This window comes from Diuraphis noxia, unplaced genomic scaffold, assembly GCF_037042655.1.
Source record: "Diuraphis noxia isolate RWA-SAM2 unplaced genomic scaffold, SU_Dnox_SAM2 contig0005, whole genome shotgun sequence".
Taxonomy (NCBI): Eukaryota; Metazoa; Arthropoda; class Insecta; order Hemiptera; family Aphididae; genus Diuraphis; species Diuraphis noxia.
In genome coordinates this window covers 20,389,872-20,409,714 of record NW_028301715.1, presented here as the reverse complement: position 1 = coordinate 20,409,714, position 19,843 = coordinate 20,389,872, and the positions used below count along the sequence as shown (strand labels likewise).

Genomic DNA, 19,843 nt, shown 5'->3' with positions numbered 1-19,843 from the left:
AATAAAAAAAAAATAAAAAAAATATCGATTAAACATAAAATACTTAAACACATTTAGATTTCGCCCATCTAACTTTATAGTGAAGATCATTTAAAAAGCACCTAACAGCAAATCAAGACGTAAAGGCAAGAAGAAAATAATATGTACTTATTTCTTATTTATAAGTTCAAGTTTGTAAAAACAAAAAATTCTACAATATCCTATAGGTATAGTTAATTGGTTTTAGTTGCTTATATTTCAATATAATATCTTGAGACTTAACATTAAAAAAAAAAAACAACTTTTCTATATTTTAACTCCCACATTAATCTTGTATAATTATTAATTTAAAGTGGCATATTCGACTATAAATTTTTCAAAAAGTAATTTCAAATCCATACCTTTAAAATACAAAATTTTAAAAACTTATAATTAAAAAACAAATTAATTAATAGCAATAGGTACACTTTTTTAATCAATTAATGAAAATATACAAACTTACTCAAAATGATCAACGGACAAGATAAATATATAATTTACATAAGCAAAGCCGTAGAGAATGATCAACGGATTAAGTGAGCATTGGGGAACAAGGACAATCATACCTATATACTAATAAAAGATGCATAATGTACTGTTAGTACACGTCTGTAACTTAAGGCCTACAAATTTATTTCAAAAGCTATCTTAATACACAACCCGTTTGATCCAACAATACTTTTTTAAACACGTATTTTAATTTATTTGAGTTTTAACAAAATTTATTCAGAAATGTTTCTATAGTGTTGTTTTACATAAAAAAAATGTGTTTGTAGGTAGATAGATACTGTGCAAAATATGTTAGTTGAATATATTTTTTGTTTAAAGTACATTTTACTAAATGTTTATGTATTATTATACAGAGCAAATGCGTATAATATCTCTCGTTAAATTTTACTACTACGCTAACGACTTGGTATTTTTGAGTAAATTGTTAAGTCAGTCGCTGCAGGTGCGCGTGTTATAGTAAATTCAAACTCAAAAACACCTATAATAGCGATAAAATAGAGTCCGTGACCTACATGACAATATTATATATAATATCGTTTTTTTACTTAAAACTTGACTACGACGTCGTGTTAACACCTGTATTTAACCTACCTATTCCATAATATTATATGATTTTTATTACATTGGTATAGGTACCTACTGACTTTTTTTTTATCTGTCACGTTTGACACAAAGTTGCCTGGTTATACGAAAAACAAAAAAATAAAAATAAAACTTCAAGAGTTTGCAATACTATTATTATTATCTCGCCACGCCGTCGATATTGACTTTCGGTATATACACGAAGTTATGCATTTATAATAAATTCAGCTTTCACGCGTGGGACATCGCTAGCAATAGTTCTATAACCAAATTATTTTACGTGAAAACACCAACGTAGTTATTACCAATAGGTAGTATACTAATAATATCGGTCGACGAACGTGAAGCTTTTATGATGAAAGTAATAATAATAATAATAATAATAATAATAATGAAATACTGATGATATGAGTGCGTCTATACATTATTGTTATTATTATAATATAGTCGAGTTTCGAGTAACAGTTTTATGAACTTACCCCACCCCAACCGTTCGGCAGAAACCCATCGTTCTTGGTCCAATTATCGAGATTGACGTAAAACAATCCAGCGCTCATGAGAAACACCCACGCTGCCAAGTTGATGGCGTTCATCAGATGGTTAAACATCAAACTTTTTTTAACGCCAGCTGCAAGAAGCACCATCATCAACAGAGTGATGCCCGCGGCCAGGATATCCGGTTTTCCTGTAAAACATAATAAAATGTTATATTAAACTAATAACACGTTTTACCATGGTGTTGTAGTGGCATAAACGTTTTGTGTATAACATTATATAATATTATTCTGTGTATACATAAATACATATAAATATATTATATTATTGCAAAACATAAAATTGTCTACGACGTTTGTTACAATAACCACTCATAATAAGTACTTGTAGTACCGTGTTTGAGAATAATATATGAATTATACATTATATTTGATGTTCATTGTTTTCTTTACAGAACACCCGAGTTTCGTACCAGACGTATAAATAATACGCTACTTAGAATGTCTACGCGAAGTAACGAAGCGAATCCAAAAAAGTACTGTAAAATCAAAAGTTCAATACAATGAATAGGTAATTATTATAATCCCAATTTTATTACCCGGGTGGTTGTCTGTGATTTACGTATACGTATGCTAAAACGCACATATTTTTCAAATTTTATTTGACATGGAAATAAATAACGATTAAATGCGCGTTTCACAGTTCCGTGGATTCTAATGCTAAAACAAATTTTTGTATATTTGAGTAAATAAAGAAATTGAGCTAAACGTCTGCAGCGTGATACTATAAAATAAAACACTTAATTTGCCACTTTTAAATAAAATAATTCTAATGAAGAAATACAATGAGTTATTTCGCATGAGTTTTGAACGATGAGTTAATAGTTAGTTGATATATATTATGTACCTACCTATGTATGTCTGGTTATACACTAATCCGACAAACCAATAACCAATAAAGAAACTAAAGAAAATATTCATATATTTTTTCAATTTCTGAAAAATATGAAACAAGAAACATTTTAAGCCTTCTACGCACGCCAATATGATTGAAACGTGATTTTTTTATTTAATTATCAGTATGCAAAACATACCATGTATATACTAAAATTATGTCGATAACCAACAACAACCTACATTTTTTTTTTACTCAGGACCTCAAAAAACTATATAATTTTTCATTGTTAGTATAAATTATTATTATAATTATTTTTAATTTTTGCCTCATACTTAATTATATCCATGATATTCTCATATCGCAATCATATGAAAACTACTATTATTAAAAGCTGATTGGCGTTAGTTACATATACAAAATAATATATTATTAAAAAGTTTATACCACATGACGAAAATTGTTGTTTTTAGTACCCCAACACCTGTTCACTGTTTAAATTACATAGTCAAACCATGATAATATAGTGATTTGATGGTCATCATAATATAACATTATCGATTTTCAGTTATCTGTCTCTCACATATTTTATTTTATTTGACTTTTAACCAAATCATTTTTACGAGCACTATAATGTCTCAATGTGATGATATTTTGATAAAAAATAACATATTAAGTTAATATAGGCAATTACCAGTTTCCTTTATTATAAAATGTTATTTATGGACTTTTTTTTAGTGGGAGGAAGTGCTTACAATATTATTTTAAATTTCAAAATCATTCTTGAAAACCAGAGATAAACCAGAATGCACTTTTAGCTCCAAATAGTTACATAAATTAAATACGATTTTAACTAATTATTAATCTCTCAAATGCGTATTCTATAATACTTAAAAGCTAAGAAAATTAACGCTTAAGCTCAGAAATACCACAACTAAAAACTTTAAAATTAAAATTAAAAAAAATAAATAAATTCTTAAAAACAGTTTTCTAACTTTGTTAATCACGCCATTGAAATTATCCAACTAAAAGGTACTTTGTTAATTGTGTTTTTTTCGACAACAACCAAGATGACAAAAATTAGAACAAGTAAATTTCAATTATATTGGATTAAGATTTTTCGAAGCAATACTATAAAAGCAACGTGGTTTCTGTGTCGAGTTACACAACTGAAATTCTGGATGAATTAATCTAAATCTAACTTAACGGGCATTAATTATAGCGATCTGAAATATTTCTACGGGAAAAATGTTGTCAACATTATTTTATCAACAATATTGTTGGACCATGCATTAATGTTGAAAAAGTGTTTTAAATAAATATTTTCTTTATTTTTAATATATTCATGTATTCAGTTTCAATCATGCGGAACTAAAAAAAAATATACTTGCACCCTATATTATGTTTTGTGTAATAGTAATTAAGATGTTCAACGAGATTCCGCGTTGATCAAAATCAATCAATTAAAATTGACACGATAGAGGTACCGTATTTTTCCTATGTGCTAAAATTTCTTATACATCTGCAGTAACAACAATTTAAAAAAAATATCTATTGGAAAAAAATATTTACCGACTGTAAATACAGTGTAAGAGATGTCTTACTTATTTTTTTAATCTTCCCGACTGACAAACATTAATCAATTAGGGCCACGTATTTATTAATTTTAGTTTTAATTATTAATTAGTGCACCACGTCACAATAATTATCTTCTAAATAATAATTATTTATATTTTATTTTGAATGGCTTTTATTTACGGAAAAAAAATTAACAACTATGATTTAATAATTATTGACTGTTATAACGCACATAGTTATAACTAATAACCACGCGTTAGTTACTTATACGGCCATGAAAAAATATATGGACCACTCTAAAAACTAAATCCAAATACTGTCAGAAATCACCAAAAAATTGAAGATCGTAGTAAAATATTTCTCAGTTAAATCAAAAAAAGTTACTAATTGGTGATGTGTTGGAAAAAAAATAAACTTTACACCGAGACTGTTGATTGAAGAATTTTTAAATATTTAATGCTCATCGCTCTTACTGATTTTGTATTCGTGACAGCCAAAAGGTTCAAATTGTTTTCTTGGAAATAGATCTTATAAAGACGTAATCCTATTCAAAGTAAAGAAAAAACGCTCAATTGGATGATATCGGTAACGTATATACGGTTGTACTATTGGTAGTATCCTTAGATCCACGTCAATATTATTAGACAAATTTAAATAAATTAAATAAATCTTAATAAAAACGCATTAATTGTACTGTTATTTTGTTTAAACTTTTGGTGATATTTAAATTGAATGACTTGAAATGACTTCTGATATGTTCATTTTCATTTGGAATGATATTTGTAAATCTATTTTCGAAATATTTCAGCAGCAACCCACAATTTACCACCCAACAAATTGTTCCATTTGGGCCCTTTTTTTCCTAAATGCAGCATAGTAGGGAAAAGATAATTGTGTATGAGGTATTATATTGAAACAAATTGTTGGTAACAGCTGTTATATTTTAGCGCGTTTCGAATAATTGAACTTTCCAACGGTTATGTTTATGCGGTTCAAAAATAAATCGAAACAAATCCACTACGGGTAAACGTCAATAACGACGTGAGAATTTTAAAATCTCGATGATATAATACTTAATCACATAGAGAACGTTCTACGAATGTGCCACTCAGGTAGTTAGATGCAATAATAGTAAAAATAATAAAACGTCGGAAGAACAAAATAAGATAAAATAAATTAAAATTGAAACATAGGCCGTGCTGGAATTAAAATCACCCGGAAGCAGTTTTTAGACGAGAAAATCAAAATGTATATTATATAATAGATTCGGTTTATATCCGGTTCCTTAGGGACGGAGCATTCGATCGACAAAATATTATTGTTACGTAACATACGATTTAAAAATAAACTTTCATTTCGCTTTCCAACAATCCCTTTTTCAACTCATATTCGATATAATAATATGTAATATATGACGTGTTACGTCGTGGGATTTAATGAGCGAAAAATAATTTTATTTCAATTCTTCGTTTCTTCGATTCTTCCAAATTTCAAGGCGAGCGCAGTATAATCATTGAAAGCGTGCATATATAGGTCGTGTATACCTTTGTACTGTGATCTTGTCATAATTTAATAATATTATACACGCAATAGTTTCGGAATTACATTATATTAAGCAATATGTACATGTTATTAATTATGAGTGTAATAGCGAGTGTACTTTTTGGCTATAGGAATTTCAAACTTTTGGAAATGTGCTAAAAATGTTAATGAAATATAAAAATAAAATCGAATTCTTGGATTATCAATAACCTAACTTTGCCGTGTATTCTTGTCGTAATAAATTATTATACTCCATAAAATATTATAACGTAATACAAATCACAAATGTCAGTGTTTGCCATTTTTAGGTCTTTTTAAATCCATTGATTAACTCCAAACCGACGGAAAAAGTACAATAATTCATAATATTAACATTATAAGTACGTTTTTAGGTATTAAACACATTAATTACTTATACCAGAATTAAAATTCTAGTTTCATTTTTTTCAAATAAACATAACTGAACTATGTTTTCACGTTCAGAACTTTGTTATATATCTAAATAATTAAATATAATCTCGGTAGAAAAAAAAAGCTAATATGGACATTGGAAAATGGATGGTAGTCGCCGTGCAAGGGAGGAATTTTGAGAGCACCCTCTCTAACACGTTCTCCAATAGTTTTGTTCCTTAATACTATTATACGAGTACTAATAAATCAACATTCTAAATTTATTATACAATTGTAACGAAATTAAAACAAACGTGCGTGTGTGAAGTACCACCTTAAGAAAAATCCTGAACACGCCTGCACTGCATGTTCTGCAGTAATGCATCATATTTTAGAAATTCCTAAGTGATTGTTTAACTTTTAATGTTTAAGTTTGTTTTTATCACTATAAAAAATAGTTTATTTCTTAAAATGTAAAAACAAAGCGATAAGTCTGCGCTTAGCGTTAAGAGGATAATAAAAAAGCTACTAGTAAATATATTTTTTTTGAGTCTACATGAAAACGAATATCACAAATCTAATCATCTCAGACTGCATACGTATATACAAATTATAATAGCTAGTGTATTCGATCACTCTACTTTTAAGATTTCTATAGTCATGGGCATCCGATTTCCAAACAATATATATTATCGTATTTATAATCACCTTCGACATAATATAATAACGTCATATTCATTTACATACTCATTATTTATATATTGTGATATATATATATAGTATCGTTTGAAAAATATGATTAATATCTCATAAAATATAATAAGTAAAAATTATTCGTGATTCCTAGTTTAATATAGAAAATAATAACAAATGTCGATCTGATAATAAACAAAATTCAAAAAGTATCATAAATGATTAAAATTGGGTTTCAGTTATTCTATACAGTTTTATATATTAACGCGTGATACATGTTTTAAACATAAATACCTAAAATAGCAAGGCACTAAGACATTTTAAAAACTTAAAAAGTATTAAAATGATAACGAAATTAAGGGTCTAATATTATTTTGTTATTTTTATATTCTCAGTTTTTCCTGAAAGTTAATTGACTAAAATTATCTAGAGTACTATAGTGGAAACTAATTATTCGGTAAATTATTCAAAATAAGTAATTATTATCGATTTACGTATACGCACTAATACAATTATTTATCATGAAATACTTGTTATAATATCAAATAGTAAACACAACTATTAATATAATTTTATCACATTGAATATAATTTCAGAACTCGGAAAATAAATAATTTTAAAATATCGTAAATTCGTATCATATCAACAAATAATAACTAAATTAATCCATAAATGATATCAAAATATGATTTATCATACTAATTCTGTTTCCAGCTTAAACATATTAAAAAATATAAATATTTGTTTGTATCTCATGTATACATATTACATATATTATTATGATACATAATTTTTTTTTTTAAATTAGAATAAAAAAATCTTATATTCTTTACACGTCGAGTAAACTACTGCTTTGTGTGTGTTATAATAAAGTTGAGAACAATCGCTCATACATTTGAATAACAAAACGCGTGCTTTCGAATATATTTTTACTGTTATATTCCAAGTTTTTCGATTTTATTGAATTGCAAAACATTTTCAAAATATGCTATAACGTTGTTATTTGTCTGTTATATTTCAGTCACATTTTTAAAAAACTTCATTATAAAACCAACAGTTCAACTGATCTATTTAAACTCTACCATATCAGAACACCTTTTTAATCGAGATTTAAAAACTAGTAAATTTATAGGACTATACCTAATTAATTTTTTTCTACTTGTCTATTTACTCATAAAATATAATTTTTATTGACATTGCTTATGTATTTATTTATCGCGTTATTTAAACAACATAAATTAAAAAATAGAGTTTGTTTAAAACTAATTGAAAAGAAATTACTTTTATAATCTTTTAGTGAAAGCAAAAACTTTTAAAATTATTTTAAATAAACAGCATAAAAAGTTATAGATTTATTCAAAACGTTTTATTTTAATACAAGCGTAGAATAAATACGTAAATCAAACAACAACATTTTTTAGCGAAGAAAAAACTTTTTACTATTAAATAGAAACATGTAGTATCGTGTTCATTTTTCAAATTTGTAATTATAATGAATGTTAAACTAAATTAATGCAGCAATGATATTTCGGTTAAAATAAAATATGAAACAAATCACACGTGGCAGTTTAATGGTGAAGATAAAAGATACAAACCTCTTTGCACGTTACTACTAAATATATGAGATAAAAATATTTTTTTGATTTATATTTGGTAGAGAGCTATTGAAAAACAAATGGAAAAACTGAAACGGATATTATATAATTTCAAATTTACAATTCTGATTAATTAAAATATTTTCAATTTAAAATCCACATCTTATATGAATTTTATAAATTACAATGAAAATTTATATGACGTGCAATATTTATTTTACAGAAATTCAATGAAATTATCTAAACGGCCAAATACTTTATAATCTGTTTCATAATTTTCGGTACATATACTGTACAGTGTTTTATTTTGTTGTTGTTTAATAACTGTTAAAAAAAAATAAAAATAAATTCTTATAAATATTTTATTTCGATTAGGAGGTTGGAATGGTCGGGATTTTTTTGAAGATATTTTGCCTAACGTTTATTGATGCGAAAATTTATATTTCTTTAGTGAATAAATGATATCAATCTGAACATGAAATCCAACATCATCATAATATTAGGATTAGGTATATATACATATTATTATGTAGATATATACTTTGAAACTATGGCTTACTTATCGAAATAAAATAATTATTTATTACTACACCTTGAGATTAAAAAAAAAAATAATAATAATTTATAGAAAACCGCACATTTATTTCCACAGGAAACCATACGTATATTATATTTTATTTAATAGCAGGCGTGTCGCAACTATGAAACGGAGTTTCTGGCACCGTTTTTAATATTTAAAATATACACCTGGATTAAACGAACACGAATCCAACCATATTGTGATGACGCCCGTGACACGGAAATATTAGCTTTAACGGTTACCAAGCTTTACAACATCACCTCGACTCATATTATTATAATATTTGTTTCGTGGTTGTCAATGTAATATGGAAAATGTGAATAAAAATCGATGGTGACAGACGTATAGCTGCATACCTACACCTAGTATACCTATTACCTTCTAGTATAAACCTTATGCATTTATTACTTTCGGAACTTCCGACAAGTTCCCGAGCGAATAACATAAAAAAAAAAAATATATAAGAAAATTCTATTTCAGCTATAGGTATTAAAACATTTCCTCAACTTGGGTAATAATCATAATAATAATCCGTAATTCTTGACAACATATTAATTAGTGATATACTTACTTCACTTTAAATTCGGATTTTTAAATCTTTTATTCTCTGAATACAAAATTCGGCAGTACTTTCTTTTAACATATAATATATTAATAGCAAAACAGTACATTACACTTTGTTTTAAAATGGGATATAAATACTCATCATTAGCAGGATTGTTATATTTTTTAAATTATAATTTATATCGCTTACACAAACACAATCAAATCGCTCTTCAACTTAAGTTACGTAATTTACTTGAATTACATCCGTATCGAAAAATATTAATACATCATATTATAGGTAATACCAATATAAACAAATAAAAATAAAAAGTATAAACTTATATAAATCAATATTTAAAAGTTCATATTTCATACAAATTGCTATATCAGTCAAAAATGCTTTTTAAAAATATTAATAAATAAATTATATAAAACCAGTATCGTTTTTATTTTAGGTTTATTTTATAGCTTTTTTCGTATCTAAGGTGATAGCTCAATATTATAAAATACATTGATGTATATATATTATATTTAAATTTAATAATATTCGTGGGTGCATTTTGTGAAAAGTAGGTGTATAATAACACACCATAAGATAAAGTATTTTGAATTACTAGAAACGCCAAGAGTTCAAAAAAAATTTAAAAATACCTTCCTTCCTAAATATATAAGGCAATTCACATGTGTATAACCCTGTTCGACGTGTAAAAACTCATTATTAAAATATTATGTTTCTCATAATTATAACATGGTATGAAATGCTCAAAATAATATTTAAAGGTGTCTAATCGTTGTTAATATTGTATTTCAAAAATATGAAGAGTTCGCTAAAATTTGATTTTATTAACACTAGAATGAAAAACTTACATATTATTATAATCATAAGAGTAATGACAATAGATTTAAACCATTTGCAGAGGATCAAATAGATTCTTTGTATTTTATATAAATAACGCTGGGGATTAGGTAATTTGAATAAAGCTTTCAGAAGTGAACGATTCACGTAGAATTCAAGTACTTAAGTTAGCTAAAATAGGTACAGTAGGTACACGTTTGTAAAAGACGTCATTTTAAACGAGAAACTAAGGAAGCAAAGGTTCCTAGGAAAATTAATACTAAAAAATGTATTCAATAAAGATTCCTAAATGTTCTACTCTTGACGGTATGTCCAAAAATCTCTAATAGACCATTACTTATAAGTACATTTCCCACACTTCAGCCACCCATAATAACATAAATTTAAAAATAAATAAATAAATAAATACCACTATAATATATAAAGTTAATTCATCAAATCTAATTCCAAATTCAAATATTTTCTTCTAATAATCATGCTCAGAGACCTCCTATATAATGTCATTAAAATTGATATGCTACCAACTGGTCATACAGTCGGTACGAATAAGTCAAGTATACAGCATTTCTAAAAACAACACTCTCAATATTTAAATATTATGTTGAGACTTCAGTCTTAATCTCATTAAATTTTTAAAATATCTGTAGATTAAACAGTGAGGAACGCTCATTTCGTCACTTAGAATAAAATAATTTCTTTAACAATCATTGTTTTTTTTTTTACTTGTAACAATTGCCCACGACTTATTATCTTCTCATATCTTTAAAGTTTAAACTTTTGTTGAATCCCCTCTGCTCACTACAAAAGTATATAGCAAACTAAGATTTCCCTTATTTCCTTTTTAACTGCCTAATTTTTACTACATCTGTTTACCTACGTACATAACTCCTCAAATACCTCATCCAATATTCGACATATTTATTCCTCCCAACATTATTCCCTTTATTGTATCGTTTATCAAAATATAATTTTTGTATATCACAAACCTCGAATAAAAAAAAACCTGTGATAACGAAAAAAAAAATACCTAAAAGTACCTAAGTATATGTTTTAAATTAAGATAAAATATTAACTTCAAACATTTAAATACACTAAAATACAAACAACATATATAATCGTTAAAATCGTTAAAATCTACTCTATCTATTTAATATTATAATCTACTCACCGAGGAACCCTACGTAATTTTGAACAGACGCGCTAATGGCACCGTTTGTGAGCGAGTCCATGCTCGCACTCAGGGCACACGCGCATGCCGACGTCCCTATGAGATACTCGAGCACCATGTTCCAGCCAATCAGAAACGCTATAAATTCGCCGACGGTAACGTAACTGTACATATACGCGGAACCGGATGTGTTAGGTACTCGGACTCCGAATTCAGCGTAACACGCACCTGTATATAAGAGATAACGAAATAAAATCATTACAATAGATATTGTTTTTGCTAACGAAATTTCAATATAAATTAATATATAACAACCATTATCAGGTCTATTAACAGTAAGTATATTAATTATAATTATAATTCATATTATGTAAGGATTTCAGACATAACATAAATTAAGACGTTGGACAAGATTGTTTTGTTTGAATTAATTTGCTTTTACATACTTATTAATACGACAAAAAAATAAACTGTTTTGTAAAAATACATATCTATAAGAATTTAATTAAATATTATTTAAACTAGTATTTTTTTCTTGTTTCACATCAATTATTCGGAGAAAAAATAAACGGATAATCCGGATTCGAGGGTTGAAATTGTGGCCATCCGGTATATTTCAAAAAAACTAGCTGATATTTTATCACACGAACATTATACAATATACTATACTAATTGTATTAGAATATATATATCTGCATATAATATATATAGAGATCCATTTATTGATCAAAAATAAAATAAAAACTAAAAGATTGTGAATATAAAAATAAAATTACGACATAAAATGCTTCTATGGTACCAATAAAATTCGGATTGTTGGTTTCAACTCATAAATTAAATTAATAATTTACAATGTAATCGAACAATGCATGTTTGAGATTTCGAATCACATATACATATAAAAGTATCAAATAGCCGATTTCAATATTATTAATGTCACTAATCAAATGGCCACTAGTTATAATTTAAGAGGTGAATATTTATATTGTATAGTGTTGATAAGGAATGATATTATGGTATTAACCGTATTATGATTTATGGTAGATAATATTAAATATACTATTTGAACGTACATATGTCGTGAATCAACAGTTATCATTTTATGATGTACCGTTTTTTATATTTCCATATTTAATTTAAACTTTAATAGACAATTATTATTTTATTCAACTTTTTACATTGAAATACAAGATGTTAATAATCTTAACTCTGGTACCACTTACGGATAATTCATTAAAAACTAAAAATGCATACATAAATAAGTGTAGCAAATTGTAATATGAAATTGGTACATTGAATATATTTTAGATGCCGAAATTTTTCAACAGTATCTTAATACCATATTATCAGTTTAATTTTTAATCGACCACTACAATTTCATATGCACTAAAATTTATATTTAGAATATCATGAAATATGTTTCAAATTAAATTCATCAATGTACAATACTACATATATTTTTAAAAAATGGAAATGAAACAAATAGTGTTTTTGAAAATTCTCCAGTTTAGCATACGAGCATGTAGATCGAAATAGGTAATTTTTATTTCCTAATATATACGTATGGAACAATTTATTTGAACTCAATGGATCAGAACCGTCAACCTCATCTATAAACAAATTCAAACCTTCTATTTGGATAGAACATAATATGTAATCCGTAAGCTGAGTGTGAATGGATTAGAGCTGTCAATCTAGTATGTACGGATTAAAACCATTGATTTTATCAGAACGAATAAATAGACGATTTCAATGAGGTTACAAACGGGCAGCGTGGACATCGCTAGTAAATTAATAACAAGAAACGTGCAATCCGATTGATTTCTTCATGCATTAAAGAGTGAAACAAAAATATAAATTTTATTAGTGGTTTTAGTCGCCTGTGTCCGAATGGTTCAAAATACTCAATAAAATGAGTTGCGACTTTCAGATTTCGTTTTAGTTCTAAAACAAATGATATAATTGTGAGTAACCTGAAGAGGATTAAAACAATTTTATTATTACCGTTATATAATATTATTTATTATTATTTACTATAATATATCTAAAAAGTACGTATATAAGTATATTTTTTCAATTTAAATTGTGATGATTTAAAAAAAAAAATAAATATTTTAATGTAATATTAATCACTCCACTGATTAAAATATACCATTAATAGTATTATATTGTACACAAATCTAATTATTAATTGTATTCTCTTACCCGAAAACAGTGACGCTATGGCGGCTATAATAAACGAAAGAATGACCGCGGGGCCGGCAAACCTCCTAGCAACCAGTCCAGTGACCACATACATGCCTGTCCCCAGACAAGAGCCGACACCCAAAGAGGTCAAATCAATGGTATTCAAACATTTCTGTAAACAAAAAAACATAATATATGACATTAATGTGGATCTCATTCATGATAAATGTTTGACAGTTCAAAATTCTATGCGTAAAAATAATAGAATTTAAGACTTAAATAGGAGTATATTTGCTGACCACTGTCGTAATCGCAAACAGAATAGTGATGTTCAATGTATATGAAAATATTATGTAGAAAGAGTAATAATTTAATAATTTATATTTTACTACTTATTTCACATTTATAATAATATACTGATATTCACTCGTTTTAATTTGTTGTATATTACTATTATACATCACTTTTTGTTTCGGGCCCAGGCCTGATCTTATCAAAAATAAAATAAAATAAAATATGATATTATACGTACATAATAATAATATATTATAATATTATCATATTTTAATTAAATAGACCATGAATATATCTATGGTGGTAATAACTTTTGAAAAGTAAAAATCGTTCTGAATTGGTTTTTGTTTAATTTGAGACGTCACGATTTTAAGAGAAAAACTCGTGTTATAAACTGTTAACTTCCGACGCCGGACGACGATATTGATTTTTGAGTGTCGCGGCGCGTCGTGTAGGCAATTCTGCTACACGGAAGTCTGCTAGTAGTAGTACGCTGCACGCGGAATATTTGTGGAATATTAAAAAGGTAAATGTTTTGTGGATCAAACGTCTCACTCGTCTTCATCAGTCTATGCTAATTCACAATTATATTTATTATTTGTTTTTCACAAAGTTGTCGTTTCATTTCAAAGCGTAATTTTCTCAGTTTTGTTTTCTGGAACGCTCTTATAATACACAGTAAACAATATATAATAGTTCTCGAAAACAAATAAATATTTAAAATTTTTCAGTTTTTTGTGCCTTGTTTGTGATATGTTGAATTGTGGTGTGCATTACATATAATTATAATGATGTACATTTTAAATTCCGACAAACGTCATACACCATGAACATAATTTGTAAATAGAAAAAAAAATAAATATTTACAAAGAGCGTCGATATGTTATTACCGTTCGACCAATCAAAACGAGTGCGTAACTCGATATGACTAATACTTTCATATAGTCAAGTGTGATTATTCTATTGTGAAAATATAAAAAAAAAAAAAGTACGTAAACGTATTTGATTCGTATATGTTTTTTAACGTTTAATGTGCTTTTATAAAATATGATGTACTTTAATATATTATAACTATGTATTATAAAACATTATTCTAAATTATTCTTCCCTCAAAAATAACTATTCGATTTATAGGAGTGATCAACGACTAAATAAAACTGGTAATAAAGACAATGTTGTTGATCATTCAAAACAAAAAATAATGGTTAATGGTCGTGATGATTGGAACAATGATTAAAACGTCCACAATATAACTTAAGTACAAAACCAACTAACAAGTATACAAAAAAAAAGTATTTCAAGTACTTAGTTTTTTACCCGAATTATGTATATAATTTTATTTATTTACAGTAAAACGCACATTATTTTTATTTTATTTTACATTTGTACGGGGCAACATAAATTGCATTAATAATTTATAACAACTATAATATATTAAAATATATTAGTTTAGTTTAGTTTAAATTTAAATACTAAAACATTACAAAATGAACATAATGATTAATCAGTTTAAAAATATAGATATTTATTATTTTTAAATATTTATGATGTATATGAATTAAATCGACATTATTAAAAATTGAATTACATAACAATAGCACTATCGGGAAAAATTGATTAATTGGTAGATATTTTTTTTTATTGAAAAGTACAAAAATAGATTTGAATATAATTATGAGTACAAATACCAATCTTACTTTTAATAAATCAGGACTAAGGAATCAATATTATTTATTTTATACATCATATTGAAATAAGAAGCCAAATAACTTTACTTACATAAACGACTGAATATTAAGAAATGGCCTTTATTCAAGAGAATGAATCTCCCTAAAAATAGGTATATATTTATTGTAGAATTATTATAGCTGTCTGTTAGATCGTTGACTAAGACTATATGGCGAACAAAATAATTTAAGTACAACACTTATTATTTTTACATTTCAAAACAGTATATAACAGTATAGTATCTTCAGAGAATATTGAGAGGTAATATTGAATATTTAAATGTAATTTATGGGTAAAATCCTACAGATTATACCTCCTATATAGTTGAGGACTGAGGGTATGATATGATTATTCAAGGCAAGGATTCTCAAACTATTATGAACACTGTACCCCTTTTGTATCCTTTAAATTTTAAGGAAAAATAAAAAATATGTTGATTACCTTCATCGGCTTTCGGGATAAATCGGGTATTTATCAACTGAAAATTGATTTTTCTTATTTAAAATAATACTTAATATACATTCATTAATTATGTGCAATATCGTAAGAATAACTGAAAATTATTATTTAATCGAAGGTTAAACACTTTTCTTATGAAAACGTCAATCATTTATGAGGTTTATGGTATTTAGAAATAGAATATATAATATATAATACGTATACGTATATATAATTATACACGGTAATATATTATTATTAAGGAATAAAACAAATCTCAATAATATTGTTCGAATGAATACATTTAATTCTTTTTAAAAGAGTGTCAAATATTTACAAACACAAAAAACATGAAATAAATAAAAATAAATAGTGAACTAAGGTAGAATTACAGTCAAACTGAAATCTGAGGATTTTCCGACACGTTGCTTTTATTTAATTAATTTTATTTTAAATACTAGCCTTAAAATGCACGGATTCTTATAATTAATTTTAAAATGATTATATTTCAAATAAAAATGATCAAAAGAATTATAAAAATCATGCGTACTTATTACCTACTAATAAAGAATATTATTATACTGGAAATAAAATATTTATTTAATATTGGAGAGTAGTAATTATTTTCTGTTTTGTGTTTTGGTGTATAGACATAAAAAAGATAGTCAGCATTTCATTTTTTCTGTTTGAAGAGATAGAAATATTGGTTATAAAAGAGTGTTATTTTTATTTTTAGTAAAAAGTCGTTTGTCAAAAATAGCTAATCAATTCTGCACTTCTATAGCTTTTGATTAAATCAATTGTTAACTTTGTCACGATTCTAAAAATTAAAATTCTAAGTATGTTGACATTATTATAGACATCGTTAATAATGATTATAATTTTAATTTAGGACAAACTTCTGTTATGTTTAAGTTAAATTTTTAAATTAAAAAACATTATAGGTATATTATGTATTCAAAATTTAAAAAGCCCTAGAAATTTATTACAATTTTAATAATTATTATCTATTTAAAGCATTAGCCACAAAGTATAGTTTTTTATAAGTGTTAAAGTTAAGAACATTTTTTTTTTATATTAAAAGACAGATAATGGTTATATGATTAATTTTATTATAATATGTTTTTATATCAAGATAAAATACTTTTTAGTTTTTAATACTTGGAATTATGGTACAAGTATAACCAAATATAAAATTCAAAAATGTCACGACAGTTTAACTAAGAGTTTTTTTCGGTTTTTAATATAAAATATATTATATTATACTAAAATATGTATACTATTATTATTACTAAAACTCTACAAAATTTAAAAATGATAATATTACTATGAGTAAATCAAGAATGCTTGATTATAAATTTAATTAATCTGTCAACACAGTTAGGAACTTTATGTAAACAACTAAACCACTGTGGGGAAGTATTGTCATTAATATAATTATTATTATTATTTATTTTATTTTTCATGCTAACTATTAAGTTTTGGTTAGGTAATGTTATTAACGTATTTGTTGCATATTGTTCAATGTTCATATTATATATAAATATTATTTATTAATAAGATTGTCGCGGACCACGACCGTCGCTCGTCGCGATTATCGTAAAGACGATATTAACTATAATATTTATATTTTCGTATTAATTAGTATTTCAGTTAGTTGTCCCGCGTCAACTGTCGTGTGGTTAACGCAAATTATACGAGTGTTCAGTTTATTATTTTATACTTATATCTACTGTGAACTCTTATTTATATATCGTGCGAACTTGGTATACCTATTAATATTTTGTATTATTTTCAATATATTATGTGTCGCCTTTAATAAAGTTAATATTATACGAGGTACTATTACGGTGTATTATTTATTACGTAACTTTAGAGCACTAGGGCGACCATGCCACTATTATTAAAATAACTGTAACTATACACGTATATTGTAGTCATCAAACTTTTTAAAAATCTAAATTATGTCTTTTAATCTCATATTTTAATACATTTTGTAAATTATTTATTTAATTAAACGAATAAATAATTTTAACAATTTAATAGATAAATAAATATACGAGGCGTGTCCAGAAAGTAAGTGTACTGAGGCTCTCACAGCCATAGGGAATATTTTTTTACTATGTTGGCTACACTTCCGTATAGCTTTACTCCTAACCTTTAAAACAAGACCAGAATGAGTTCAGTACGTTGAAAACTGTGGTCGCACGAATTTTTCTAGTTAAACATGTCGATCGAGTCTGCCGCCAAGTGCGAAATCCGCGCCGTTATCCGTTACCTTGTTGCGAAGGAAAAATCTCCACATGAGATTTTTAATGAGGTACGAACACGGTTTATGGTGAAGGCCATATGAATCGTACCAGTGTATACAAGTGGTGTAGGAAGTTTAAAAACGGCCGTACAAATGTACATGACGATCTGAGGAGTGGGAGACCGTCGATTTTGACTGACAACATTGTGAAAAAAGTATTAATAAAATGGAATCAAAGTTCATTGTTATTGAACAACTATTTTACTAATAAGTAAATTTAATTATAACTATACTATTATAGAAGTATTATATAATGTATAAACTAAATCGTTTAAACGAAAACAATTAAGACTATAATATTACCAAGTTACCTATTCCTATTTTTTCATTTGAAAACATTTTTTTATTCCTTCATAATTATTATTTTTATTTTTTTATTTTAAAATTTGAAATACACAATCTGTACAACGTACAACTACATAGCATAATAAGTATATATGATAATATAATTATTGATTACTAGAAAATGAAACCTTTAACAATAATATTATTATGTTCATTACATGTGGATTACGAATTTGTTCGCTTTTTATGAGCCCAAAATAGGTATTATGAAACTGTGGATGTTTATTATGTACTCGTTTACATAATTACTCATAATCTCGGAATGTTACTTTGCAATGGTGGCCACAAAATAACAATGTCACGCATGATAATGATAATATAATTAACATACATGGGTAAGACGATTTTACTATAAAAGTATAAAATATACATAACAATTTCTATTTCATATCAGTTCATCTTTTATGGATAGAAAACACGAATCATATACCTATACTATGTTATATTTTAGGTATCTATATACAATTAGTGGGTTAAATCGATCGACCATTTTTGGGAGGAATAAAACATAGATCTCGAATTTTAACATTAACGTTGTCTATCGTATCATAATATATTACGATGGTATTATCTTTTTGATCTGCCGAATTTTAAGCAAGAGCGATCGATACACAAATTATCTCGAAAAATAACGCTAACAGATTGAAATGTATGTATTAAAGAGTAAATTATAAGAAAAAGGTCCGGTAAATATCTGCAAACCATGTTCCGTGGTTTTCGGACGATCAAGCAGACAAACTGGCGCCCTACGAAATTCTTGCCATAGTCGTCGTCATCATCGAATACATGAAAAATATCGTTTCGCCATAACAAACATTTCAACAGTTGTCGCGTTAACCGAAGGTGACGGACGGCGATTTGTCACGGTGTGTAACCTCCCGCGTAATTGGGTCGTTGCTCTTCAATGCAATAACTTTCATACGGAGTATATTATTATATATTTTCCACTTGTTTCACCATATTTCTTCGTCCGTGTTTTTTTTTTTTTTTCCACGCACACGATACCTTAGCTTTTTACTTTTTATTACATACACAAGTATCTACTTATAATTATATCTAAAGAGAATACACATATACGTGCACAAACACGCAC

General features: G+C 26.5%; 1 protein-coding gene across 2 annotated transcripts in view; it reads right to left on the bottom strand.

The window, feature by feature from the left end:
- LOC107166364 (solute carrier family 7 member 14) overlaps positions 1 to 19,843 on the bottom strand; it is a 103,814-nt gene that overhangs the window by 38,907 nt on the left and 45,064 nt on the right. For both annotated transcript variants that reach the window (XM_015514996.2, XM_089228798.1), the window contains exons 3-5: positions 13,653 to 13,806; positions 11,448 to 11,675; positions 1,590 to 1,795 (exon numbers count right to left, since the gene is read on the bottom strand). In XM_015514996.2, the coding sequence (XP_015370482.2) occupies positions 1,590 to 1,795; positions 11,448 to 11,675; positions 13,653 to 13,806 (588 nt within the window). The remainder of the gene's footprint in view (positions 1 to 1,589; positions 1,796 to 11,447; positions 11,676 to 13,652; positions 13,807 to 19,843) is intronic.